The sequence below is a fragment of the Electrona antarctica genome (genome assembly GCF_951216825.1).
Source record: "Electrona antarctica genome assembly, chromosome: 4".
NCBI lineage: Eukaryota > Metazoa > Chordata > Actinopteri > Myctophiformes > Myctophidae > Electrona > Electrona antarctica.
In genome coordinates, this window is record NC_136809.1 from 19,572,728 (window position 1) to 19,600,197 (window position 27,470).

At 41.5% G+C, this 27,470-nt stretch overlaps 3 protein-coding genes across 5 annotated transcripts in view; 1 reads left to right on the forward strand and 2 right to left on the reverse strand.

The window, feature by feature from the left end:
• evi5l (ecotropic viral integration site 5 like) overlaps nucleotides 1–8,946 on the reverse strand; it is a 44,842-nt gene extending 35,896 nt beyond the window's left edge. For both annotated transcript variants that reach the window (XM_079498498.1, XM_079498497.1), the window contains exons 1-2: nucleotides 8,462–8,946; nucleotides 6,609–6,665 (exon numbers count right to left, since the gene is read on the reverse strand). The gene's annotated coding sequence lies outside the window, so the exon portion shown is untranslated. The remainder of the gene's footprint in view (nucleotides 1–6,608; nucleotides 6,666–8,461) is intronic.
• LOC306921390 (ATP-dependent RNA helicase DDX39A) lies at nucleotides 7,768–16,556 on the forward strand. Of its 2 annotated transcripts, none has more exons than XM_079498504.1 (10): nucleotides 7,768–7,925; nucleotides 9,019–9,227; nucleotides 10,965–11,092; nucleotides 11,518–11,794; nucleotides 11,968–12,086; nucleotides 12,271–12,402; nucleotides 12,995–13,104; nucleotides 14,055–14,199; nucleotides 14,756–14,903; nucleotides 16,305–16,556. In XM_079498504.1, exons 2-10 carry the CDS (start codon nucleotides 9,020–9,022, stop codon nucleotides 16,319–16,321), a joined length of 1,284 nt encoding a protein of 427 aa, XP_079354630.1. In that variant the 5' UTR covers nucleotides 7,768–7,925; nucleotide 9,019; the 3' UTR covers nucleotides 16,322–16,556. The 2 variants fall into 2 exon arrangements, with proteins under 2 accessions (XP_079354630.1, XP_079354629.1); XM_079498503.1 differs by lacking the exon at nucleotides 7,768–7,925 and adding an exon at nucleotides 7,973–8,037.
• Nucleotides 16,557–16,675: 119 nt separating this feature from the next.
• Nucleotides 16,676–24,113, reverse strand: LOC306921391 (CCN family member 1-like). Its single transcript, XM_079498505.1, has 6 exons — nucleotides 23,872–24,113; nucleotides 23,017–23,233; nucleotides 21,304–21,551; nucleotides 20,634–20,775; nucleotides 20,068–20,240; nucleotides 16,676–18,275 (listed from the first exon to the last, which is right to left on the reverse strand). The coding sequence occupies exons 1-6, from the start codon at nucleotides 23,920–23,922 to the stop codon at nucleotides 17,970–17,972; spliced, it is 1,137 nt and encodes a 378-aa protein (XP_079354631.1). The 5' UTR covers nucleotides 23,923–24,113; the 3' UTR covers nucleotides 16,676–17,969.
• Nucleotides 24,114–27,470: the final 3,357 nt, after the last annotated feature.

The window sequence follows — 27,470 nt, forward strand, 5'->3', positions numbered from 1 at the left end:
TATGTATGTACTGTATGTTTGTTTTGTTTTTTAAGTAATTGTATTGTCTGATGTATTATGTATTGTTCTGTTGTATTGTCTGTTTGTACAAAAAAAAAGAAAAATGCGTTGTTGGCATCCAGGGAGTGTGTGTGCACAATTTGCCATCGACCAGGCCAACGGTGCCGGAGATTAGCTGTACGCAGACGGATGGACACACACATAGTCACACACACACACACACACACACACACACACGGACAGACTGAAATAGAGCTGAGAAACCGATACTGTTTACTAATACTCCCATAATTCTGCAATACCTTTGACATTGGTGAAGTAGTGCAGGGGACAGCATGTTACCAGATAATTGCTTGAGGGAGTCAGTGTTCATTAAACCTGATATCACAACAGGCACGTCAGGCCTCAATGGCTTTCACAACCGGTTTTCAAATCTGCCTTGGTATAGCCAATCTACAAGGCAAACTCAACACAATGCCTATCTGCAATTTCTGCCAAGTGTTCATTAATTTTCGCTGATTGTTCGCCTAACATGCTCAGAATAGGGATGGTAGGGTTCATGTGGTTAATCATAATCCTGATTCCTGAAGAGACAGTCTCCATGCACACCTCGTCGTAAATCATTCATATTACAAAGCTTACAATACCCCAACAATGCTTGTACTTTTTTCCATGGATGTACAAAGTCTAAAGTTGTTTATACAGTATGTGAAATACAAATGCAGATCAAATGACCTCTGAAAATAGTGCATGTGCGTCTAGGAGCATCGGTGTATGATTGTGTGTGTGAATGGGTGCACGATCATTGTAAAGCGCCTTTCATAAAGGCACTATAAATGCAGTATGCACCATTTACTATTTGAGGGTGACACTTATAATAAGTTAATAACCCTCTGTTGTTCACAAACAGATTATAAAAGGCATCCTAGAAGCGTTCAGGGCAACAGTGATAACAAACTAATAAACAACCAGTAGAGTATAGCCAACAGCCCAGTGTGCCAAACCACAACAAACCTGAACTGCAACAGTGATACTACAGAACAAGAATGAGGCTGCAAGTGAGAGCCCTGCTCCTACAACTCTCAGTCCTTTCTGAGATAGTCAGTAGTAGTTAGAGAAACTGACACAGTCATGCACAATCATACATGGGCATATCTGTTCTCACTCAAACACACACACACGCACACACACTGACACGCACACCTGACACGCTGACACGCACACACGCACGCACGCACGCACGCACGCACGCACGCACGCACGCACGCACGCACGCGCACACACACACTGTTTGTCTTGACATTTTGTCCAGGGCCTATTAGCTTACATCTCACTCACACATGCTTTCCAGTGCATAACAACAACAAGGCTGCCGTGATGTGTGTCACCTGGTGTGTGTACTGTGTGTGTGTGTGTGTGTGTGTGTGTGTGTGTGTGTGTGTGTGTGTGTGTGTGTGTGTGTGTGTGTGTGTGTGAGTGAGTGAGTGAGTGAGTGAGTGAGTGAGTGAGTGAGTGAGTGAGTGAGTGAGAGAGAGAGAGAGTAATATACACAGCCTATAGGAAGACTGCATTGATCCGGTATGATGCAGCGCTTCCAAAACATGATCATTGTGATTGATTAAAGACCATTAAAGACCTGAGACAATACGAATGCCTTAAGTTCAACATACGTAGTTCTCTTTACGAATTTGAATGGTGTCTGAAATGAACCTTTCAATCTATCTCACCCAATGATATCATCAACCACCACCACAGCAGTCAGCACTAAATGTTGGTCATGGGGCCTTTCATTGTAGTCAGATTCAATTCATCATAACATTTAGAGACGTACAAATATACACTATACACTATATAGCCAAAAACAGGAAATCATCATAGAGGGGGTAATAAGGGGAAAAAAGGGTTTGTGGGGATTCAGATTTTACGGGTGCCAGTTTCGAATTGCAGCCGTCCGTAGGTGCCCTTTGAGAGCGGTTTTGAAGGAGTCAAGGGATTCGCATATCTTATGCCACATTTTGGTGGCATAGGAGCAGAATGAATTTAGTCCCTTGTTTGTGCCGAATCTGGGTTGCACATGATTTGTTGAACTCCCTCTGGTGTTGTGGGTGTGGACTTTGTTGAAATTAAGGAAGTATTTAGACAGGTACATGGGTATGTACCTGACCAGTTTGTTTTGGGAAGTCTGGAGTTTTACGGTGCTGTGGTACCAAGAGGTGCATGCATTGTCAAAGAAACCTTGTACGAGGGCTCCTGTTAGGGTCTTCAAGGTGTTTTTGTTGACCAGTGAGGAGATTACGTTGGTGGCCATTTTTGATTACGTTGGTGGCCATTTTATCACCGGAAAGATTTGCCTCCAGGATGGAACCTAGCTCTAGTCTAGTCCATAGCTCTAATGCCGTTGCATTTAGAGCTATGTTGCAGACCAGCCTCTCGTCTTTAGCGTAAATAAAAATAACATTTTTGCTTCTCACCAATACAATACAATAAATACATTTACCTTAGTGGAAGCACTCTGAGCCCACCACATGTATAAAAAGGTACTTTTTGGCCAAAAAGGGATTTGTTTTCCACCGGAAAAATATTACTTTTAGTTACACCACAGCGCCCTCTACCGATATTGCCCAGAGAAAACCCGCATAGAGAATATTTTTCCTCCAGTGAAAGAAAATCCCTTTCTGGCCAAAAAGTACCTTTTATACGTGTGGTGGGGGGCTCAGAGTGCTTCCACTAAGGAAAGTAGGCTTTCTAATGACACAACCCGCCTTTGTATTGGTGAGTAGGTGAAACGTTATTTTTATTTTCGTAACAGGAGAGGTTGGTCCGCATTTCATGCGAGCCAGGAAATAGAACGGTCGCATAGCCTCAATGCAACGACAGTAAAGTGCAGGAGGCTATGGACCAGAGCTAGATGAAACCTAGGTAGGTAATTTCATCTTTTTGTGTGATAATATTGTCACCCACTCTAACCAAGAAGCCATCTGCCTTGTTGAGATTACTATTTGATCCAAAGAGAATGGATTCAGTTTTTCCCAGGTGTAAAGTTAGTTTGTTATCAGCGAGCCAGATGCAGATTATTTTGTTTGTTCCTGTCCGAGACCAGCAGTGCTGAGTCATCTGTGAACAGGAACAAGTTGCAGTCACAAGCTGATGTCGTTTACATATATTAGGAACAGTAAATTCCCTAGTATGCTTCCTTGTGGAACGCCACAGCTCACTAGGAGGGGGGGGGGGGGGGGGCAGTGTTCCGTTCACCTCCACCATATGTTCTCTCCCCTCCAGGTATAGGATTGCATCCAGCTCACTGATGTGCTATCAAAACCAATTGCTTTTAGCTTGTTAACCAGTATGGAGTGGTTCACGGTGTAAAAATCCTTTTGGAGGTCCAGCATGACCATGCCGCAGTATTTGTCAGCATCCACCTCGTGTTTGATGTGGTCATTCAAATAAAGGAGGCATGTGTCAGTGGAGTTCTGGAGCCCGATTGGAATTCGTACATTATTTTTAAGATACTTTTCAACCTGTTCATAGACTATTTTTTCCATCACTTTCGAGATGGAGCTATAAGAATAGAAATAGGGCGGTAGTTTAGTTAGTAGTCTAATTTGCTTAAGTTTCACTATTATGGTGAAGAATTATGGCTCTGGCTGGCTTAAATAATAATATTGGAGAAGGAGATTAACCAATGTTGCTGAGAGGGCCAAAATAAGGGGGCACACAAAATGCCAATAAGATTATACATGTAGACTACACAATATAGGCTACATATACACACACATACAGTACAGTACAGTACAGTACAGTACAGTACAGTACAGTACAGTACAGTACAGTACAGTACAGTACAGTACAGTACAGTACAGTACAGTGTATGATAAACTCATTCACATTGCCCATTGCCCAGTAGTGTAGTGTGTAGTCAGGCCAAAATGCTGATGCATGTGTAGCTACCTGTCTGTCCTGAACAACAGGCCTACAATCTGTAGGCCTGTTGTTCTACAGACGCTGCAGTCATTGAGGCAGGGATGGCTTTAACAACAATGACATCCCTTTACACTACAGCCCCGGCCTAAACATGTCCCAGACGGCTGCTTTTCACAACGTGATTGTGTGTAACGTTAAACGAGGCCGTCGTATGAACAGCACTGAACTGCATCATTGCTTCAGAGAATGAGATACGGAGTCGGAACCCTTATACATGTATGGATAATGTCGCGCCGTGTCTCTCGTGGCATGCTACAGCAATGAAGACCAGTGGAATTTTACATGGGCTAATGTGACAGTCGGCTGAAGCCGCTATCGCTGATACTGGGATTTCGCTGTATATTTTATTATTATTATTATTAAAAGGGATCACTGTTGGTGCTTTTATATAGCTTTATGCATGTGGGCCTTTTTTGTTCTTCCGTTGTATTATAACGCTCAATTTATATACCCCGTCGTACGACGGTGTCGTTCGCCCAAAATAGCGGATCTATAAGCTCACACCGCGTCCCCATCGCGACGCGTTGTGAGCTTCTAGATCGGCGAGCGACGCCGCGGTACGGCGAAGTATGACGACACACAGGTCTGCAAGTCTGCATAGATACCCCGGAGAAGAAATTCCAACTAAAACATTCACAGCAACGATATTTCCGTGGAAATAAAAAAGAAACCTCAAATTGCAACACTTACCTGCAGCCATTCCCTTTCCATATTAAAGTCGTTACTCCCGGGCCGGTTACCCATGAATGAATGCCGAAGGTGCTGGTTATTATCAGCTAATAGTAACACTAACACCAATCTTAATAGACTCTATAGCAGCCCTTCATGCCGCGCACACACACACACACACACCGACCGGATGATACTATTACAACGTCCAGCGCAGCAGCAGACATCTGTTCTGTTCTGTTGGACTGGATGGAACAGCTGTCCGCGCGTGGAGCTCAATCAATGTATGCAGATATTTGTACAGATGTTTGCTGAATATCATGATAGCCGCAAGACGGTTAAAAAGTCATCCAGTTTATATATAGAAGGCAGTATCAATCATTAATAGAACATCATACAGAATGGCGTTTTTTGGTCGTCTCTTCATACGAGGTGGGGCTCACCAATCACGTTGCGAGGTTGGACACGATTGGCACGTCAGTAACCAATGGCCTGCCCTAAATGCACTGACCGCTTATAGCGACAACAATATGGACCAATGACTGCTCAGCTTTATTCTGCTAGAAGGCGGGACTCACAGGTGTCATACAGCGGTGTATTCTTGTCAATTTGTATAGCAACAAAATAATAACATAAAGCTAAGAATGTCCCAGAAAAAGAAAAAAAAGTCATTGCATGGCTAAAATAAAATATGAATATCATACTCCTTTACTACTCATACTCATATCATACTCATTTGGTTGTGTCTTGTTGCTGACATTCTAAGGTTTTATTTCTGTTTTCAGACATGTTTTTATTTAAGAAGCTTTAAGAACATTAGTGTTGATATACCACACATGTATTGCCTTATAGCCTAAGCGGTATTAGCCTAATTCAGTGCATAGGTAGCCCACAGCTTGATGGCTATATTTGATATAGAAACAAATTACACTCTTTTTGAGTTCACTCTTCTTAGAGACAGGTTTTCACAGAATCTGGACGCCGACTTGGAAAGTATCTATCAGAATCGTTTTATTAGACAAGGCAAGCCTATCTGCACCAAGTACATGCGTTCGGAGTGTAGTGCAGTGCCCGTTGTAGAGTCGGTCAAACCCACGGTTGACCAGAACCGCCACAAAAGGCCTCTGCCCAGGCCACAGCTGACATCACAAGGCATCTGCCCGGGCCAGACTCCATATTTGGGCATGCCTAAATACGGGCTCGTCCCACGACTTCTGATCATTCTGACATCTGCATAGACTCCATATTTGGGCATGCCTGACAAAGAACTCCATATATGGGCATAAAGGGGATACTGCTGAGATCACAATGACATCACGATGACTTGACCAGCTCAACAGAATGATAAATTGGACAAGTACCGTGAGGGAAAGTTTAAAAAGAAGTTGGAAAAGAGAGTTCAACAGGACGTGGAACCATTAAGAGGTAAACTGGGGTCCACGCAGTCTGCCTAGAGGACTCAACCCAGCGCGTATAGGTAGGAAGACCACCCGGGGGTCCCTGGACCCAGCCGGGCGCACTAGGTGGTCCCCGGAGCTCCTGCACGCACACAGGGCCCCTGCCCAGGCTCCCACGGGCACTGCCCCTCCCCCCGGGCACCACTCTAGTGTTTTAAATTAGAGGAATTTGACTTCCAAATTAATGAAATGTGTGAGAACATAAAAAAAATTGTAATTCATGTGAAAGAACAAACACAAAATAATTAACCAATGACTGAAGTTTGTAGACAATTGGCCCAGGTGTAAATCTGAACTAAATTCTATATGAAACCGGCTCAAAAGTGTTTAAAAATCAATACACTCTCTGTCTGAAGTTTCGAGTTCAAAGCTTGACGTTTTGATTCTATTTACTTTGTTGCCATCAGGTGGTCATATGTTGATACTACATATATTTCTATATTTTGATGTGTGGAGTGTGCCAGCCAAGTGTTGTTGAGTGCTGACCAGGTGCTGACTAACCTCGCCCACCAGGCTTTCCACCACCTCAGGTGCTGACAGACTGAGACAGCACCTTCCCTGGGTAAAGGTTAAAAAAAAAAAAAAGGCATACAAATTATGTTAAACGTTATGTTAGTTTGATCATAGTTTGTTTGTTTGATTGATTGATTGATTGAAAATTGTATTAACAGTTTGCAGAATTACAGTACATTTCAAGCACAAACTCAATACAAAGGCTGTTAACTGTGAGTGGACGACCCAATTAAGCATTACACTTGTTTACAACAGGGTCCACCATGTTCAATTCATCAAAACATTTAGAGACGTACAAATAGACACTTCTATATAGACAAAGAACAGTACAGGAATTCATCATAATGGAGGTAAAAAGGGAAAAGAAACATATACAGTGAGGGGAAAAAGGGGGGGGCGGTGGGGGGGGATTCAGATTTTTACGGGGGCCAGTTTCGAATTGCAGCCATCCGTAGGTGCCCTTTGAGAGCGGTTTTGAAGGAGTCAAGGGATTCGCATGTCTTAATGACTGTTGGTAGGGCGTTCCACATTTTGGTGGCATAGGAGCGAAAAGAATTTAGTCCCTTGTTTGTGCCGAATCTGGGTTGAACATGATTCGTTGCACTCCCTCATGGTGTTGTGGGTGTGGACTTCGTTAACATTAAGGAAGTATCTACACAGGTACATGGGTATCTTGGTGGAGTATCGAATCTTGTGGACCAGACCCATTGCAAGATGCTGTACTCTGTCGCCGACCCTAAGCCATGCCAGTCTGTCAAAGTGGGCAGGGGTGAGGTGGGTTCGGGGGGTGAGGCCAAGTAGGAGCCTGACCAGTTTGTTTTGGGAGGTCTGGAGCCTAGTTTTAAGGGCCTTTGAGGTGCTGTGGTACCAGGAGGTGCATGCATAGTCAAAGAAGCCTTGTACAAGGGCTCCTGTTAAGGTCTTCAAGGTGTTTTTGTCGACCAGTGAGGAGATCCTGTAAAGGAATCTTGTTCTTTGGTTGACTTGTATCTCTTCTATCACACACCAATGCAGCATGACACTATGTACATAATGTACAAAATCCTATCTAACAATAAAATAATATTCTAAAATATCAATACTATGAGCATTATAAATTAAGATCCTCGATCGAGAAGAACCACAGCTGAACCAAGCGTCATAGCCGAATTCACCTTTAACACCAGGAGGCAGTAATGAGCCAGTGAGTGTAGCGTCTATCCTACTACTACAGAGGCAGAAGAACAGAACTCTGCCACGGAGCTAGCTCACGACATTATTCAGCGTGTAGCTAAGCATTGCAACATATAAAGAAAACTCTTCAAGGTAACCATTAGTTCATGAACTTTTCTTATCGATCTTTGTTAGCGGTACATAACATTTCGTTTCGCCTCAGGGTGAAGAAAGCTGCCTTTTAACCACAGCGAATGAACGCGAGGTAGAATGTATCGGCGGCTAACTATTAGCATTAGCATGTACCTTCAGTTTGCCGTTGTCACGTCGCAGTTAGTTGTGTTGAAACCTGCTAATGAGTGTACTCTAGACTAGAGTGTGTATTTGTATTTACTAGTTGGTTTATGTAATTGACCGACCCTGTAATGGACCGTATATGATGGTATTTCTCGCGTGTAATTGTTTGGCGAGTTAAAAGGACCTGGCTCTTTGTCGGCTAGCTTGCTAACTAGCTGCTAGCTTGCCAACTAGCGGTGTGAGTTTGAATGAGGGGAAGGAGGACGCCGGAGTCCATTGTTTATGAATGGAAGAGAGCGTTAGCCGTGCGTACTGCGTAGTACCATGTTATTAAATCACTGTTTAATTGCTTACATCTAGCCGTCACGTTTTTAGTGTAAGAAGAGTTTTACCTGTTGATGGATGGAGTTTCGTCGCCCTCCTTCCAGGCCGAGTTGTTTGTTAACCAGAAAGTTGTGTGTGTGTGTGAGAGAGAGAGAGAGAGAGAGAGGGATATCCTCAGCTGGTACTAACTCGTCTGTAACGGCATGACCTGCCTGCCCTCAGATGCACATCTCTAATGCCAGTACCTCAAATGACTTAAACTGTAGTACACTACTGGGTAGTAATTAACTACTACAAAATGAACCTTTTTTATGTGTACAAAAATATTTTATGACTGGTATTTCAATGCTTGTAATTAAAGAAACCAGTCCCAACAATCCTATCCGATTGTTTAAGAAAGAGCAATCCGATAACTCAAAGTTTAAAAAAGAGGAGAGGCCCGATATAAAATCAACATACTTTATTCAAGTTAAAACGCCAAATGTTTCAACTCTCAAAGGAGACTTCATCAGGGCAAGTATGAGATTGTTTGTTTTGAAAATGTGAAAATCACATTTTCTTTTCAGTGAGCAACACTATCGTATGTCAAAATATTAAATGGGTTATTCTTTCTCGCCCCCGACAGCATGGCTGAGACCGATGTCGACAACGAGCTGCTGGATTATGAAGAAGACGAGGAGCCACAGGGAGTTGTTGAGACCGCAGCCCCCGCAGGCAAGAAGGAGGTGAAGGGCTCCTACGTCTCCATCCACAGCTCTGGCTTCAGAGACTTCCTGCTCAAACCGGAACTTCTCCGTGCAATTGTTGACTGTGGTTTTGAGCATCCCTCAGAAGGTGAATACTTCTTGGAGATCAGCAAACTCATTTTAGGTCTCATTAGGTCAAATGTGACTGCATGTGGGCCCACCGTCGGACCGGTTGTCCACACATGTGCGGCTTCTTCCCCAACCTGCTCACATGTCTGTAAAATCCTTCCACACAGTCAAAGTATCATCAACTCTTGGTGTTTTATACTGAGGGTTTCACACTTTGCACTTTTCAGCAGAGAAAAATACTTACTTGAGCGAGCGCAGTGATGGGAGATTAATGGGAGAAATTGCCAACTGTGATCACAGTGGGAGAACTGACTGTAAAGAAGGGTTGGACAGACTGGGGTCAATCACTGTCTATCTTCGTGTACATACGCAACAAGCTGTTGGTGCAGCAGGAAAGTGTGAGGATGGATGTTGTACAGATTCAGAATAGTTGTGGTTTTATTTATCAACCAGTTATTTAGATTATCTTCCTCAAAACTGCCCCTTCGCTGGCTGACAGTTTGACTCTACAACAATGCTGTTAACTCTTTTTTTTTTTTTTTTTTTTAAACATCTGTTTATTATGAATTTTTTGTATACAGGCATTTCAGTAATTACAGTTACAGATTGGTAAAAAAAAATAGCAGAAACATATAAACAAGACAAGACTTACAATAAAAAGAGACAAAACATAACCGTCAAAGAAAAAGACAAAAACAATAAAATAATAACCGACATGGCTGATGACTACACCGCACTCCGAGGACAGAAACATCACAACACAATCTAGAAAAAACATTTACAGTAATTAGATGACATTACGGGGCAGAACAATATCTTTTCAATCACTTCAGTCCAACACAACAAGCATCTCAATAATGGGTGCCCAGATTCTTTGAAACAAGGGTTCCCTTTTCGACAGGGTAAATCTAATTTTCTCCAAATGCAGCACTCCTCCCAGAATGCTGTTAACTCTTACGTTGACACTAGGTGGCGTCATATCCCAAGTCCGTATATATACATACCCCAACGTATACTCCGTCTATATAATGGTTGATGCCTACGGAAGCCTTTAACATTGGTCCGGTTCCTATAGCAACGCCCCACCGTTCCAACTATGGAATTGCAAGTATATTCACAGTGCAAAGCAGTTGAAAGGAGGATTTTCAAACCGCCATAAATCGCATTCTTGGATCGCTGTCCTTGGTAGATTTTCTGCCATCCACATTTCGGATTTAATTTGTGCCTTTGTACTGCGACGCTGCTGCCATGTAAACGCTTCTGACGAGAGGTAAAGAGTGTGCGTGTTCCAATGATACTAGAGTGTGTGTAGCGAGAGTGTGTGGGGGGCGGACAAACTCCGACTTTTTAAAGTGAACGCGTATGCTGGCCCCTGGAACTGGGGGTCATCTTAACAGCTAGCGGTAGAGATAGAGGGGCGCGTCAACGCAAGCGTAAAAAAAAGCTTAACAGAATCCAGGTCTGGTTAGTCGCGGGTGTGTGCACGAAACGAGCACGCGCACAACAAATTCACGGGACCAAGCTCTCGTAAATACGCTTGCGATGGTGCCCCTCGACTTCTCCGTGCGTACAGGAAAAAAATGCAGGTTTCATTGAAAATGAACTATAGGTGCGTTAAATCACTTTTTGAAAGGCCCTTTAGACTGGAGAAGTGGTCTTGGCTCCTTGATAAATTCTAGGACTCATTAACATATCTAATGTTTTAATCTGTGTGATAATTGATACTTGAAAATGAGCAGTGCCACTTTTGTTTCAGTGCAACATGAATGCATACCCCAAGCCATCCTGGGCATGGACATCCTGTGCCAGGCTAAGTCTGGTATGGGTAAGACGGCAGTGTTTGTATTGGCCACCTTGCAGCAGATAGAACCAGTGGATGGTCAGGTGAGTTGGCATACTCTTGTTTATTTATATTGCTCAGCCAGATCTAGTCCTTGGCTCCTTGCTACATCTCGGATCAGTCAGATCCTTTATTCTCCTCTCATAAGCTGTTACACAGCCAAAACTTAAATCAGGGACATTTTAGCTTGCAAAAGACCTAGCCAGGTGATGGGTGTTTTCTTTCTGGATGCTTAAAGTCTTTGGAATGCCCCGTTTAGCAAAAATAATTCTGTATTCATAGAATTGCATCAACCAATTTCAAAGTATGCGTTTCAGGTATAGGACACGACATGATTAATGTTTTGTCTGTATTATCCAGAGGACCTTATTATTTAAGCCTTTTATTTGTAATTGGTCATATTTGTCATTTTTAATTAAAATGTATTTAAATGGCCCTTAATTTATTTATAATCCTTATCTCTTAACAGGTATCTGTACTTGTCATGTGTCACACACGAGAGCTGGCATTCCAGATCAGTAAAGAGTATGAGCGCTTCTCCAAGTACATGTCCAACGTCAAGGCAGCTGTATTCTTTGGTGGCATGGCCATCAAGAAGGATGAAGACGTCCTGAAGAAGAACTGCCCCCACATCGTTGTAGGAACACCAGGCCGAATTCTGGCCCTCATCCGAAATAAGACCCTCAACCTGAAGAATGTGAAACACTTTGTTCTTGATGAGTGTGATAAAATGCTGGAACAGTTGGGTGAGTGGAGCCTGTGAAAGATTCTCTTCAGTGTTTTTTCAGGAGATGATATTGGATAGTTTGCAAGAAATCTCAGCAGCATGTCTAATTTATTAAGTGATAGCGTTCTACTAGACTAGAGTATGAATTAAGTTTTAGGGTCATAGTGTTTTCTTTGAACCCCCACCTCACAGATATGAGGAGTGATGTGCAGGACATCTTCCGGCTGACACCCCACGAGAAGCAGTGCATGATGTTCAGTGCCACACTAAGCAAGGAGATCCGTCCGGTCTGCCGCAAGTTCATGCAAGATGTGAGTTACGGCCGCTGTACCGAAAGTACTGTTTGGGGCTATATTGTTTCTAGATTTGATTGAAGACGGTATTATCTCATATTCATTTGTCTGTTCTGTGGTTTTATTGGATTGCAAGATGATTAAGAAGATTCCTTTTAAATTTGCATCCCTAATGAGAATACATTCCTCCTCTATTCCTTAGCCCATGGAGGTGTTTGTGGATGATGAGACCAAGCTCACCCTCCACGGCCTGCAGCAGTACTACTGCAAATTGAAGGACAGTGAGAAGAACCGCAAACTATTTGACCTTCTTGATGTGCTCGAGTTCAACCAGGTACACTTACACAACTGGCAACTGTCGACTAACAAATATGAGACAGTATTTGGGGTTTTCTATGGGTGTAATCCCATGCACATTTTTTACTTGATGTTAGTTTGTGTAGGTCAGTGTACCCAGCTACAGCAGTTCTGTAATGCATTTAGTGTTTGCAGTTTACTTCACTGCAGCCCACTTCTGACTGGTTTGGTCAGGAGAAATGCTTCTTTTGGCCTGATGTTAAAGTGAAGCGGTTTTCAGGTGTTTTTAGGAGATATTTGTGTTTAGTGTGGGGGTCTTCAAAAGGGGGTCCTCGGAGTTACTACAGGGGGGGTTGCCAAATCTTTGTGTGCAGAAGGGATACTTTTTTTTGCACTTTTCTTCTCACTTGAACTCTAGTATTCCTGTTCTGAGGAGAACTTTAGCCAAAAAATAGCACATCTAAAAGCTCACAATACCTCGTGCTGTGAGTCGTTGTGAGCTTGTAAATTGGCTATTTTCAGATCAAGTACAGAGATCAAGTTTATCGTCAAGTATTGACTGTTTAAGTGATTAAATGTCGGAAAATACATAACACAATACTGTTCTACTGTTTGCGCGTCCTATTTAGGTGGTGATCTTTGTGAAGTCCGTGCAGCGCTGTGTGGCCCTTTCCCAGCTGCTAGTGGAGCAAAACTTCCCTGCCATTGCCATCCACAGAGGCATGGCTCAAGAGGAGAGGTATGGATGGCTGGAGTGGACACTGGGTTTCATAACTTCTCCAAACTGAAACTCAGTATTTGAAAGCACTAATGTTGCCCTTTATGTAGGCCTACAGTATATATATCCGCTGCCTGGAAGAAACCATCCAACTCCAAAATGTTCATTTTTCAGGAAATTAAGACATCTCAAGTGGAGTTAGGTGGTTTTAATACTTTTCATTGGTTCAATATTTTTATTTTATCAACACAGATGTGAAGCGTGTGCAATAGCACTGATTTATGGAAAAATATTATAGTAATCAAACCTTAAAAATTGAGTTGATATGTATCCAGACAGCAACAATATTTAGAACATAATTATTGACTCAGATTTTCTTTTAATAATGGTAACTGTTGATAACTTGCCTATTGGACAAGGATGGGTTGGCGAGGGACTTAGCGAAGGACTAATTCTGACACCCGTCACCAAGTCTCTTTTTTTCGCTGCCATTTGTTTCCTGCCCCTCTACACCAGTAGTTCTCAACCAGTGGTCCGGGCACCACCAGTGGTGGGGGGGTTCCAGCTGGTCCCCAGCTAAATGATTGAGTTGGTAACCAAATAGACCCTTATAGATCTTTAACTAATTTTAGTTGGAGACTTAATTGGACAATGTAGATAATTGTTATTTTGATCGTTTGCCTGTTATCTCTCCTATGGTAGCAACATCAATACAGCATGGAATTGTAGTCAGAATCTTATCCAACAACAACAAAATATTCTTTCGTTTTGGGTCTGAGAGGTATCAAATCGTGGGCCGTGGCTCAAAGGCCGAATAAATGATGGGCCTTGATATGAAAAGGGTTGAAAACCACTCTACGCTTTCATAGCTAAATAAAAGCAAACCATCTTAAAAAAAAATGTATTGTGTGATTTGGGATTTGCACTGGCTTGCTTTATCTCTTATTGATGATGTAACCTATCACACCCAGGTTATCCCGGTACCAGCAGTTTAAGGACTTCCAGCGACGTATCCTGGTGGCCACCAATCTATTTGGCAGAGGCATGGACATCGAGCGGGTCAACATCGTCTTCAACTATGACATGCCAGAAGACTCGGACACGTACCTTCACAGAGTCAGTACAGCAGTTCTATGTTCTCTATTTAGGCTGTCTGTGTAGATTGTATGCCTTTAATCCATTTAGACCAGAGGACGCAGCTGTGTCGCTTTAGCTTTTAACCACTTTTAAACTTTAGCTGTTGAAAAATTTGGTGCAAATCTTTGAATATATATATTCTTTCACAGTAAACGTTTTTTAACTCATCTTTGCTTCTGGGGGATCCCAGGAACAACATATTTTCAGATGGGGGTCGGTGGCCAATTACATACTGTATAATTATGGGGCTCCTTGGCATGAAATGGTTTGAACACCACTGATATAGAAACAGACTTTTCAGAAAACTGTCATGATTTTGAAGACATTTGTAGAATCTGGTCTTAATGGATTAAAGACGGACAGACAATTTTTCCAATTACTATTGCAGGTGTTAATACTGCTCGTTTGTCACATTGTTTTTATTATTTTCTAGTCACCATTCATTTCTGTAAGTTATTTTTCAGTTTGGTACATTTCTGCTCCCATTCCAAAGGAACCAGTTTGTGTTCTGACCTTCATCTTCTTTCTCCACCAGGTTGCCCGTGCTGGCAGATTCGGAACTAAAGGCCTGGCCATCACTTTTGTGTCGGACGAGACGGATGCCAAGACTCTGAACGATGTGCAGGACCGCTTTGAGGTCAACGTAGCCGAGCTACCAGAGGAGATTGACATCTCCACCTACAGTAAGCAGCACTTGATTGAAGCTATCCAATAATTTAATGGCTTAAATCCAAGATGCCACTATAGAGCGTCACAGTCCCGCCCCCTACCATGGACCAGGAAATGAATCCCAATGCATTTTTCCCATAGACATTTCAGAAAGTATTTATTTAAAGACGGTTACGCCGTGGACAAAGCCAACTCGAGTCGTGACAACTCATGACAACACAAACAATATTTTGGACCAAACAAATAATTACAAAGAAGAAAAACAACAAAAGTGTTGTAACCTGCCGTTTTGTTCTTCTTTCTAATTATTTGTTCGGCCCAAAAAATTGTGTTTGTTATGATTTGTCACGACTCGAGTTGGCTTTGTCCGCGGCGTAAACGTCTTTAAATAAATACTTTCTGAAATGTCTATGCGGAAAATGAACGGAGAATCATTTCCTGGTCCATGGTAGGGGGCGGGACTGCGACGCTCTATAGACAACCTACTATAAGGCAATATTTTCTAAATTTCGTTATGCTTTAAGTAGCATGTGATGTGTCAAACTAGGGGTTTTTCATAATTCTGAATCCATTCCAAGCATTAGTTTTGCACAAAAACACTCCTTGGGCTAAAAACGGCCATTGCCGTCATCACAAATGTGATGAGGTCAGCACATTTTAGGGACATTTGTTTTTCATGCAAAAGTAATGCTTGGAATGGATTCAGAATCATGAAAACCCTCTAGTTTGACACGACACATGCTACATTGCCTTTTATAATAGGTTGTCAATGGTGGCATCTTGGATTAAGGCAAATTTAGGGTATTTGCAGTGAGTAGATTAGGTCTACTAGCCAGGATAAAAAAGATCTACCCTAATGTCCTGTCAGAATCGGTTGAGAAACAAAATAAAGCAATTAGTCCAACCTAAGAGGAATTATTTTCTTTAATTACTGGACTATAAAGGGTCAATGAACTTAGAACCCAGGGGCCTGATATATGGCCTGAGGGTGTCTGTCATCTTTATCTGTAGCTTCTATGCTCCATGAGCAAGAAACCAGAAGTATACTAGCAATATTTCAATTTCCCTTCACTGTAAAATTATAGCGGTGAAGTAATAAAACCATTGCAGGACAATGTTTGTTTATGGCTTTACTTAAACCCAGTCCAACTTGCTAAGCGTTGCTTCTTTGACATTGGAGGGGGTTCATCTTACTACCTATATCAAGTCAGGGATCAGAGAGAAACCATTTTACTGTCATTTAAGAGTTTTGTTTTCCCATAACTGCAGGAGAGATAATACTGCCATTTTAAGAGTGGTTGCATATCCAGTTCTTGCTGTTATCTATTCTCGATATTGCTTTTCCATTATAATTGGCTTTGAAAAACATTCTTCCAAATGGTTAAAGTAAACTCTCCTTCTTTCCTCATTTTCAGTTGAGCAGTCCAGATGAATCTGAAGTCTTCCTCATTGAAGATCCATGTGTGGCCCTCATTCTCAGTGTGCATTTGTAGACACAGAAAATGTGTGTTTATTTTAATGTCCCGACCCCAGTCTCCCTTTTGAAGTTTATAATCATGAAAACTTTTTTTTTATTTGATCCTGTCTTCGGAGGGTTGTTATAATCTTCCTTGTTATAACGTGGTTGTATTTTTTTTGGTTAACAGAATAAAAACCTTTTTATATCACATTATATTACTGTGTTGATTTACTTAATCTGGTTTAAATTAAACCTTTGTATACATAATTTACTATGGTTAGGATTTATAGGGCCACCCTAACAATAACATACAGTAAATATTGCAGTGGTCTTATTTTCTTATGAGGTACACCATTATCCTTACAAGCAGGGGGCAGTATCACCATGGCATGAAGATGTTGCATGTCTCTATTTCCCTGCTGTGTATTGACATTGCATGCATTGCCAAATGAGATAATTTGAAACTGAATGAAACCTGAGCACAGGTTCACATGGCTTTACCCACTAACTTGGGACAGATATAAAGCAACGTGTGAGGAATGGAACATAAAAGTCAAGGACAATAGTTTGATTGAAATAAGTGTATTTAGAGAATCCAGTCTTTAAAAGGCTCATGTAAAGAAAGATTCATGTATGACATCTGAAATGCATTTGATGCAAAGAAAGAAAAGGAAATGGTTCCAAGGACCTGGTACTGGTCCAGTCTTAGCTGGACACTTGTCTCGTTTCCAGATAGTGCTTGTTTTAGTTAAAACAGTCCGTAGGCTAAAAGGAGCAGAGCTATCATTCATTACCATCCATAAATCTACTTTTAGATGGCTTGTCATTTCAGCACACTGTAAACAACTCCCAACATCGGTACACTGTGTACTTTAGTATGTAAAAAATCACACCTGTGTGAACTGAGGGGCGCTCTTATCATACATCATCTCATTCTGGCCAATCACAATTTGTTCTCACGTTTGTGTTTACACACAAAGATGGACATGGGAGGGGCTAGCTCCCCTCAAAAAGTAATGTTATTTTTGTGATTTTTACTTCATGCTCCTTTTGGGACTCTTTCCACATAATGCGATTCTTTTTTTCTTTCTGCCTGTTCTGGCTTGTCAATTTTTATTCACTACTCTCACTGTGAGATATGTCACAACATACAATCCCTGGAGCTACTGATAGGTGACTGCATATTGCAGTAATATGTGCGCTGCCTGCTGAAGTACAGGACATGCTACTGTGTTACTGCTGTCTTGTTCCTCCATACAGGTTAGGCTGAGGACCTGAAAATATCCCTTAACATCCGGCCCAGCAATTGGTCCAGCGTTCAAGAAGTCGAAGGAACTTCAAGGCTCTATTTTAGGACCCGTGTCTGTTTGTACAGGAGTGGACTGGTATACATTTCAATCCACTTCAACCACACCTATTACACTTTAGTTTGCCTATATTATAGTGAACAAACACTTCACAGTCGCAGCAAGCCCTTCCTGCCTGTAGTCATGACTGGCAGGTTAGCAGCCTGTAGTCAGGGTCTTCACCCAGTTGGTGAGCAAAAAGGCTCTTTGTCATAAACATCTTCCTTCATCAAGAAAGCTGAGTTAATTGATTCAACAAGGCAAAACTCAAAACTTTAGTCAATGAACTTGTGTGTGTCACCATACATCCAGTGCTGTGGTGGGAGTGCTACTTCGTTGAGATGGCCACAGTCGTCGCTGCATTTACAGGACTGGATGAACATGGCTGACCTCTGGAACCGCCCGCCATCGGGGCAGATGAAGCTCACCGGTACAGTGCGTGTGCGGCGCGGGGAGCAGCAACGCCCATCTGCACACCCACCGCAGTAGTTGGGTCGGTAGAGCCGGACGCTCAGGCATTCTCCATAGGACAGTCGAATGGGTTCCGGTGCTTTGTGGATTGGAGTGCACTTCTTTCCTCTCTGAGATAAGATAAAATAGGGCAACACGTCAATGACCTCTGGTCAGCTGATGAAAATATGAACATGAAAAATTAATATGACTTTGTTACATGAATAGGAAAATCACGTCCTGTAAAAAAAGGCATTTAATGGATTTCAGTAAACATCAATTGAGCATTGAACCTTTCCATAACAGCCATCATTTCACATTAATAGTGTAGACATGAACTCATTAAACGGAGATTCAAATGCATTGATTTGACATTTATTAAATACAAAGCTGACTATTAAACATTAAGTATACACACTCATTTCCTACACTCATTAGCAGCAACGGTTTTAACTCATTAAAACAGCAGATAAAAGCAGTCAGAGAGAGAATTCGTCCACAGCTTGCCTTGTGTCCAACAGGATTAATATAGATGTACCACTTCCCCTCGTTCTGAATACACGGACAAGGTTGAGCTATGGACAGTTGCTTGGCAGGAATGCCAGGGGTGGGGGACTATATTTAAAAAGGCGCCTGCCTGCCACTGAAACACCAAAGGCTCAGTTCCCACTGGATGTAGAACCTGGCTTCCACAAAGTATTTTAGATTATCTCTATCCTTTGGAATGAATATTATGTTAGTGCAAAGACCACATTTATACAGGGACATAACCAAGCAGTCTTTTAAGCCTCTGATTATTGTTATCTAAGCAGGGAAAATCCAAGTTCCGTGTTATTTCTAACCTCAAAGACTGTTGAAATAGTCTTTGGGTCCACAATTTGGTTCATGCTCCAAGGGTACCAAGTAATGTTACAAAATAATTTATTGTGGTCCCTGCACAGTTAGGAATGGAAAATAATTACTAGAACCCCTGTGCATGTGTAAATATAATGTAAAGAATTAATGTTTACCCAGTTTAACCCCCTATTTTGGGCATGTCATTATAAGTGCACTATTACTCCCATGAGAATTTCAAAGTATATTGGGCTTAACCCATCAAAACAGGAAAAGCTAATTTTTTTATTTTAGATTTTAACGTTGGCCATTAAAAAAATAGCAATTGGCTTCAGGTCTTAATGGGTTAAAGGAGTAGTTCACCCAAAAAATGAGACTTTTGGTCATCAAATTATTTTTCTTATTTTTCTATAATTATTTTTTCTCCCTGGAAATTAAAACGTCTGGGTTTCCGAGGCTATCAAATTATTGGCTCAGGAATGCAACAAAAACAATCCATGAATTCTAGTCTTCATGGGGTATGTAATTGATAGAAAATAAATATTTTTTTTTCTTTTCTTCTTGCTTAACTACTCCTTTAAATGGTTAATCCAGTCCAACAATCAACTCTGTCCACTCTCTTCCTGGACCTGTCGGACGTACATCCCAGGAAACCATTTCCGAGGAGAAGCTATGCCAAGCTTAGGACTGCTTACATACGGTAGTTATTTATACAGGAGTTGTCATGTCAATGGTGGACCTAATATTTTGCATATCATCGCTGTCGGGAGGAAACCACAATTTTTAAAATATATATTATTGAAGTTGGAGTTAGGTGGGTTCTCCCTGACAGCAGAGATATTTTCCTTATAGCGTTGCAAGCTGCCTTTTCCTACAAGCTCACAGCGTGTTGCATAGTGAGGTGTTATAAGCTTGTAGATAAGCTTTTTTCTGCACTTTTGCGCAACACTGTCATTATGACAAGTATAAAATAGGACTTTCATTTATGAAGAAAACACATACATTATGGAGAGACATGGTTTCTGCACTACAGTGGCGATAAAGTAGTACGCCCTCCGGAATAGTCTCCACCGCAGTTCTTTCACTCACCTTTGTTGGGGGGGTCATGCCCTCACACGGGCGTACGGTACATATTCTTGTCTCTCTCTCCAGCTTACACTGGGGGTTGCTGTTGGTGATGCGTGACGACACACCCATCCCACAACTTCGTGAGCATGGAGACCAGTCAGTTGTCTGAGCCACACACTGGAGATGGTTCCATACTGAAGTGAAGGACACACACACACACACACACACACACACACACACACACACACACACACACACACACACACACACACACACACACACACACACACACACACACACAGAGGTAGAGTGGCAGAAAAAGAAAAAAAAAGGTGAAAACAAAACAGAGACATGCTATGTATGGCATACAGTATGTATGGGGATGGGCTGTAATTTGCCCGAGGGCAATTAGGGGACAGCATTCCCCCTGTTAGCACAAATGATCGAATGCACCTCTTGCTTATAAGATTGTAAGGGGTCAGTAAAACCGATGTACACGCTCAAAATTACGCCTCTGAAAAAACTACACACAATCACAGAATAAAAAGAACAGAGACAATGAATAATACACCCGCTCTCAATCTTACCAGGCCACTGTTTATACCCTTGTTTGTTTTCCCAGCCCTCAGGGTTGTGTTGGGCCAACTCATTGCCCAGTGCCAGCTCATTGCCTGGCTGGTGTGGTACAGGAAGGTGAGGTCTGGACTGGTGTTGCCGTATTAGAGGCATCTGTTATAGGGACAATAATAATATAATATAATATAATTATAATAATAAGATACAACAGAAATCAGTGATTTGTGAATCCTGCCGTTATGATTGCATGTTGTGCATTCGCTTGAATCAAAGTAAATTGAAAATATTTTCTTCTAACCTCTAAGAATGCTTTGTTGTAAAGGCAGATTTTTCTTTTCTGAACTGGCTCATTAAAATGTGCCTTTTATACAAACATAATGTTGTTTTCGCATTTAGGGAGTATTACATGTGATATGTGATGTGATATATTATGTGATCTGATTATAGAACAAATTGTCAGTATAGATCAATCCCATGATTCATAATACTACCCATATTATTAATCCACCACCATTAGTTAATGCACATAAGCCCCTGAACAAAAGCTATAAAATCGGGCTGCCCATTTTGTTTCATGGATTTAAGACCAACGTTTGTGCGAGTATTATCCCTCAAGAACAGATTCTGAGCTGCGCTACAGCATATATATGGCCATTAAGTAAAAAGTTGATAAAAGCAAACCTTATGTTTAGGTGGCAGGCGCCAGATGTCCTTATGACAGTCCACACTGAAGCAACACTTCCCTGGAACCTTGACCATCCGTGGGTAAGGACAGGAGAGAGATACTGGGGGCAGACGGTTGTCACAGAGAGGGGCACAGCCCACAGCACCATCAATGCAGGTGCACTGATGCTTGCAGCCAGCCTGGAAGCTCTCGCCATTTTGGTACATTCTGCCATTGTACTCACAAGTCCGGCCCTCCAATTTTGCTGTGAAAACACGGTGAAGGCACATCTTGTAAATAAAGCATGTGATTATAGGTATGACGTTTGAAAGAATTTACAAATAAATACAAATTCATTATACAACCTAAATGCACATAATAGAGGGTATGCGCATGCATAAAGTGAATGGCAGATCGAGTGGCAAAATTTAATGTTGTTTAAAGTCATTTAATGCAATCAAATAGGACCTTTCTGTTTGGATGTATGGGCTGTCAAGGCCAGAAAGTAGTTGTTTTGCTACTCAGTAGGCGTTCCCACATAACTTCCGGGTATGATGATGATGTCACGCGCATACCCTCTTCCTTGTAGCTCGTAGATAGGCTATTTTTGCCATGCAACACCACTATGAAGTATAAATCAGGCTCAAGTGGTTAAATGCCTATATCATGGTGTTTTACATTTTCAACAAAACCGTATCAATAATGTCTCTTTTGCACGGTCAGGCCTCCGAATAAAATGATGAGCAATATGGATATTTTGGGAATCATCCATGCAATGTCTGGTATCTCAAAGATGTCCACATGATTTTTAGCATGTCTGTCAGATTCTAAGGACATGGCTGTGCTTTGAAATCTGAAGGGATCTTTTGACAGAACAGAGCCTCTTGACAATCCTGAGTATGTCTGAAAGGTATTTGTCACATTCTCTTGTTTCAACGGTGGAGAGACCAGTCATCTTGTGCAATGTTTTCCCTGCCTCGTGACAAACAAACACAGAATAACGTGATACCACCAGCACACACAGAACCTCACACTGTACAGAAAGCTAGCTAGGATGTGAAGAGGTATACGGGCCAGGAGAATATCACAGGAAGTCACGAGACAGACTCCTTGTCACCAAAGCTTTGAAAATAAACTGCTATTCATGGAGCTGTCTTCACATGGCATGGAGGGGTATTTTTAACTCCTCATCAGACATTCACTACACAGTAAAATACCCCTACCGCCATCCAGCTGGGCAGTCATAACAGTGCTAAATGTTCTGATGACTTTCAGTTTCAACACATGGTTGAACCTTGACAGGGGAAACCTGTTGGCCATATCGCCTCCCTAGCTCTATGTTTCTCTTAAAGCATGGCATAAACAAATACAATCTCTAATAAAGAGGTTGTTAAGAAACAAATATATGGAAATTATAAACATTCTGTTGAGAATTACTAACAAAGTTACGTACATTGCCTGAAAAGGCTGTGTGCCCATGTCACTTGACTACAGCATGCTTCAACCATCATATTCACTGGTCACACTTCAATGTACTGTGTTATAATGATTAACATGGCAGAGCTATAAAGTCATTTCGTCCCACACTGCTATTTACTTAAAATGTAAACAGTACCAAGAGAAGTTTATTAGTGTTTACTTAGGGATTCACATTGTTTTAACGACTAGAGGTATGTGGCCACCCACCCACAGCCCTCTGCCCGCACACATTACATTTCCTCGCGCCTCACCTCGACAGATGCCCCAGGCCGTGGTCACATCATTGCCATAGTTACACTCCAGGCCCTTGTGGTGGTCACAAGGCATCATGGGGCTGCAGTCTTGGTTAAGCTGTGCGGCGCACACCTTGCAGCACCCACAGCTGTCTGGCATGGCACTCACTCCAGGCGGACATGCCATTAAGGGCTGTGCAGGGCACTCACACACCGCCGGGCAGCTGGCAGTCACCTGGAGGGATAACGAGGGAAAAGAGGCGAGAGAATTTATTCATGCCAGTTCTACAAGAAGGATCAAAATCTCAGCCAGTGTGTGTGTGTGTGTGTGTGTGTGTGTGTGTGTGTGTGTGTGTGTGTGTGTGTGTGGTGGTGGGGTAATAGACTAGTCTAAACTAATCAACTACTATTACACTCCACTGAGTGACTAGTAATATTTAAGCAAAAGTTGATTAGTTTATAGATTTCAATTAGTGTTCAGGTAGTAGATAAATAGTACAATAAATAGGTTCGTGACTGTTTTTGAACTCCCAACAATACTGAAAGTTTCACACTTTAATATCACTCAATACAGTGTGGGAATGTGTGGGGTGTGTGGATAACAGTAGCCAAAGTCAGTTCTGGACCTTGGTGTCTAGACAGAAAACAATCTCCTCCTGAATTATGAGTCAAACAGCACTACACTGTAACACACTGCAGTTCTTCCAGGAATCAAAGCAATCATGTTCAACAAGAATTAACATGTCTATAGTGTTAGAAATCCTAGTTTAATAAACAGTTCTAGTCTTGATTTTAGCCTACAGTCTGTCATGAGGAGCTAGAGATGACTTTCTCTGTATTAATGTGATTATCACAAATATCTAAATATCTTACCTGGTTGATGACTGTCATTGTCGAGAGTGCAAGATACAGCATAAACGCCATGATTGTGACAAAAAAAGAAATAATAATAATAATAATAATAATAATACAGCCTACAATATTCGTCCCAAACAAACTTGAAGAGAGAATGTCAGCACAGTCACTACATGTGTTTTCCTTGAATTAAATCAAGAAATTGTCGAAGTGTATCAAAGTTTGACTCCTTCCCCTTGTCCCAGGGTGAGGGTTTGAGGGTTTAGCGCTCTCTGTAATAACGGTGACTGGGTTTTCCTAATTTATATATCCTACCAGCGAGCCGCCGGACAGGCTCCGCCCTCGTCATATGTCTACCCAATTAACATGCGGGCAGCGATCCAGAGACATTCCTAATGGGTGGAGTTAGAACAGGAGCGAACTTAGCGTTAGGAGTTGACTTGATTGGGGGCGTGCTTGGGAATGAATACAGCCATTCATAAAGACTTTCCGGACACTCTGTATTTATTTTATGGGTTAAAAACTCAAATGTAACCTGCGCTTTCAAGTCACACTTACACACATTCCAGCCTTTGTGGCCACCGCTCGTCTAACACCAAGGTAAATATACTCAGCTGGTTGGTGAGTGAGCCAGACGGCACGGTAACATTAATAAGACCTCCACCCCAGGAAGAAAAAGAAAAAGAATAACAAAAAAGGGAGATGGAGAGGAATTCAGTCTGTCGAGAGCACACTGGTCCATTTGGTTCCATTTGTGCACTCAGACCTGTAAGCCTTAGGTCTTCTTTGAAGGGCTCCAAATGGACCCTTACAGTGTAAGAAGGGACAATAAGGTAGCCTATTGGTGGCCTGAGATGGGCAACACACGATCATGACATAAGGCCATTCTAGCTTGCATTTACATTATTTTAACATGGGCTTTGGTTGTTTTACTCTGTTGAATGTTCCATCTCGACTTTTTATGGGCTAGCCGTTAATTCTGATCATTATTTCTAAACCACACGGTGCTGACATGGGCATGACGACTCGAGGATATGAGGATGTGGAAAGAATGGCAAAGGTCAGGGTAAAAACAAGCTTATTGTTATAAGGGCAGCTCAGACCAAAAACCTACTGACTGCCCCCCCCCCCCCCCCCCCCTGCTTCCTCTTCAACCACTAGGTTTTCCTCCAGCCCACCTACCCCAACACAGAGACTCCCTTTGATGAAAGAATGTATGAAATGTGATATGAAAGGTCTGAATGTCAGATTTGTCAGAGGTGTAGTTGTTTATCCCTACGGTAGATGGTAAAAAGTTCAACATCACTCCCATGTATAGAACTGGTTCTTCTTCAGTTGGCAGGATGTGTGGTTTCTCACGAGGGTGAGTCAGGTTTACATCTGGATAGTTACAATTATTACATCATCGTCTAATAGCTATTATTTGAGATAGTCACAATTATTTTGTCATAATCGTCGTAAAATGTTTATAGGGCTATAGGCCATGAAAAAGCAGAAATAGCAGATCTATAAGCTTAATTACAACGTGTCACTGCAGATCAGCTAGTATGAAATGAATAAACATTTATTTGTATATTTCAGTTATTTGTCATATCTGCCCTGTGCATTTTTTGATTCAAGCTGCTTTAAGCATAATATGTCAAAAACTCAAAATGTTAATTACTTTTTTTTATTTTTTATTCAGACAGCCAGCAATGGGTAGAACACTCCAAAAAAAGTAGTCTCTGTGACACATCTAGGGGCCGCAATCTGCATTCAAAGATGTTTCTAGAAAACTTGATGGGGGGGAAAGATACGAGGAGAGGATAGATATCTGGTAAACATTTTATTGGCGGCAGGAAAGAAAGCTATCACAAGGAAATGGGGACAGATGGAACCTCCAACACAGGGACAATGGGAGGAGTTGATTCAGGAGATACATCTCATGGAGAAACTGACACACCGTCTGAGACTGCAGGAAGAACAAATGGAGGACAAATGGTCCAAATGGACAACATTTAAGACTGAACAATTTTATTATTTTTTTATTTTTCATGTTTGTTTGTACTGTATGTGTGTTTCTTTCTTTTCCTATTGTTTTCTTTGGATTATGTTAAAAAAATAATACAAAAAAAAGATGTTTCTAGAAGCTTTGTCATTGGTCGAAAAAAACCTGGTCGCAATGACTAACCAATCAGGAAGCAGACAGGCAAATCGACCAATGACAAAGCTTCTAGGAAAATCTTTGAATGCAGATTGCAGCCCCTAGATGTGTCACAGAGATTAAATGTTTTTGGGAGCGTTCTACTGTCTGCGTTCTACTGTATGAATACAAAAAAAAGGTCATTAAAGTTTTTGACATATTATTGCTTATAGCAGCTTTAAGAGGCAAACAGAAATTTATTTTGTATTCATATCTTCCAATATTCAAAGCCCAAGACAGAATTTAATCGTTAATTATAATTATTTGTGTGATAATTAATCATCAACTTAAATGTGTATTGTGACAGCCCTATGGTTTCATAAAACATCATCACACTAGGGTAGTTGTTTGTGCTAGAATCCAATGGACCCTTAATGCTATAGTAGATTGTATTATCAGTGTCACTGGTGTGTTAAAACAATAGCTAAAATGGTATTAAGTTATTGGCTGAACTGAGTCATTACAGACTAGTAGTTATCCATGGACGTTTCTATACACATCCTCCAATTTATAAGCATAAGCTATACTTTGACCTTGAGCTATTACCTTGAACTTTGATATACGAAAAGAAAACGGGAAAAAACTATTCTGTCAAAATACTGTATATCTCTGTGTAGTGCAGTACCCTACACATCTGCCCAATTTGATCCAAATCTGATAAAAAATAACCATCAAAGTTATTGTTAATTGTGATTTTGGTTAACCACCCGAGTGGTCCCTTAAGAGTCTCCATCTAACAAGGGGTGGTTAGTGATGTTACAGTTGAGTTGTGTGCACATAGAACATGGTGACACCATGCAGTATTACATGAACACGACACATTCTGAAGTTTAATACACAGAGAAATATACAGTTTTGCACAATGGATATGTGATAACAAGGATAAGAACAGAATGAACAGGAACAGAACATGCATCTCATATCTTTGTGCACAGACGTCAGCTGGTTATCATATCATGGATATCAATATGCATGCATACTGTAGATCAGTGATTCACCACTGGGTCAAGCAGCTAAATGACAGTTATCACGGACAAACAAATAGACAAATACATCTGCAAACAGATTTATGAATGCAGAAATTGAACAAATTGCAAATTGTTCATCCATTTAGCTTTAATGAAGAGGGAGGAAGTTGGAACAGTTTCTAAACTCAGACAATTCAGAGATCTTTCAGAATGGACTTCCAATTCCCCTCCTTGGCCCCTCTGACAATAGGTGTTCAAATCCTACCAAAATGTTTTTGGAGACAGTTAAACATGTTTAACAACACAAAACATCTCAAACCACTCATGCTTGGTCATGTGTCTCCAGCAAGGCCTTTCCCAGACAGGTGTAACTTGTGGCTGTAAATATGTGTGACACCTTTGACAATATATTTTCCTTTCCTTTGGCTGGGAGTCAGAAGCCATGCAGCGATACCCACTGAGCTGGT

Coding starts and splice junctions, on each gene's coding strand:
- LOC306921391 (XM_079498505.1), bottom strand. CDS start 23,922: ATGGCGTTTATGCTGTATCTTGCACTCTCGACAATGACAGTCATCAAC. Junction 21,552..23,016: donor GGCCTGGGGCATCTGTCGAG/GTGAGGCGCGAG, acceptor GTGTTTTCACAG/CAAAATTGGAGGGCCGGACT. Junction 20,241..20,633: donor AGGGTATAAACAGTGGCCTG/GTAAGATTGAGA, acceptor CCTTCACTTCAG/TATGGAACCATCTCCAGTGT.
- LOC306921390 (XM_079498503.1), top strand. Junction 11,093..11,517: donor TAGAACCAGTGGATGGTCAG/GTGAGTTGGCAT, acceptor ATCTCTTAACAG/GTATCTGTACTTGTCATGTG. Junction 14,200..14,755: donor CGGACACGTACCTTCACAGA/GTCAGTACAGCA, acceptor TTTCTCCACCAG/GTTGCCCGTGCTGGCAGATT.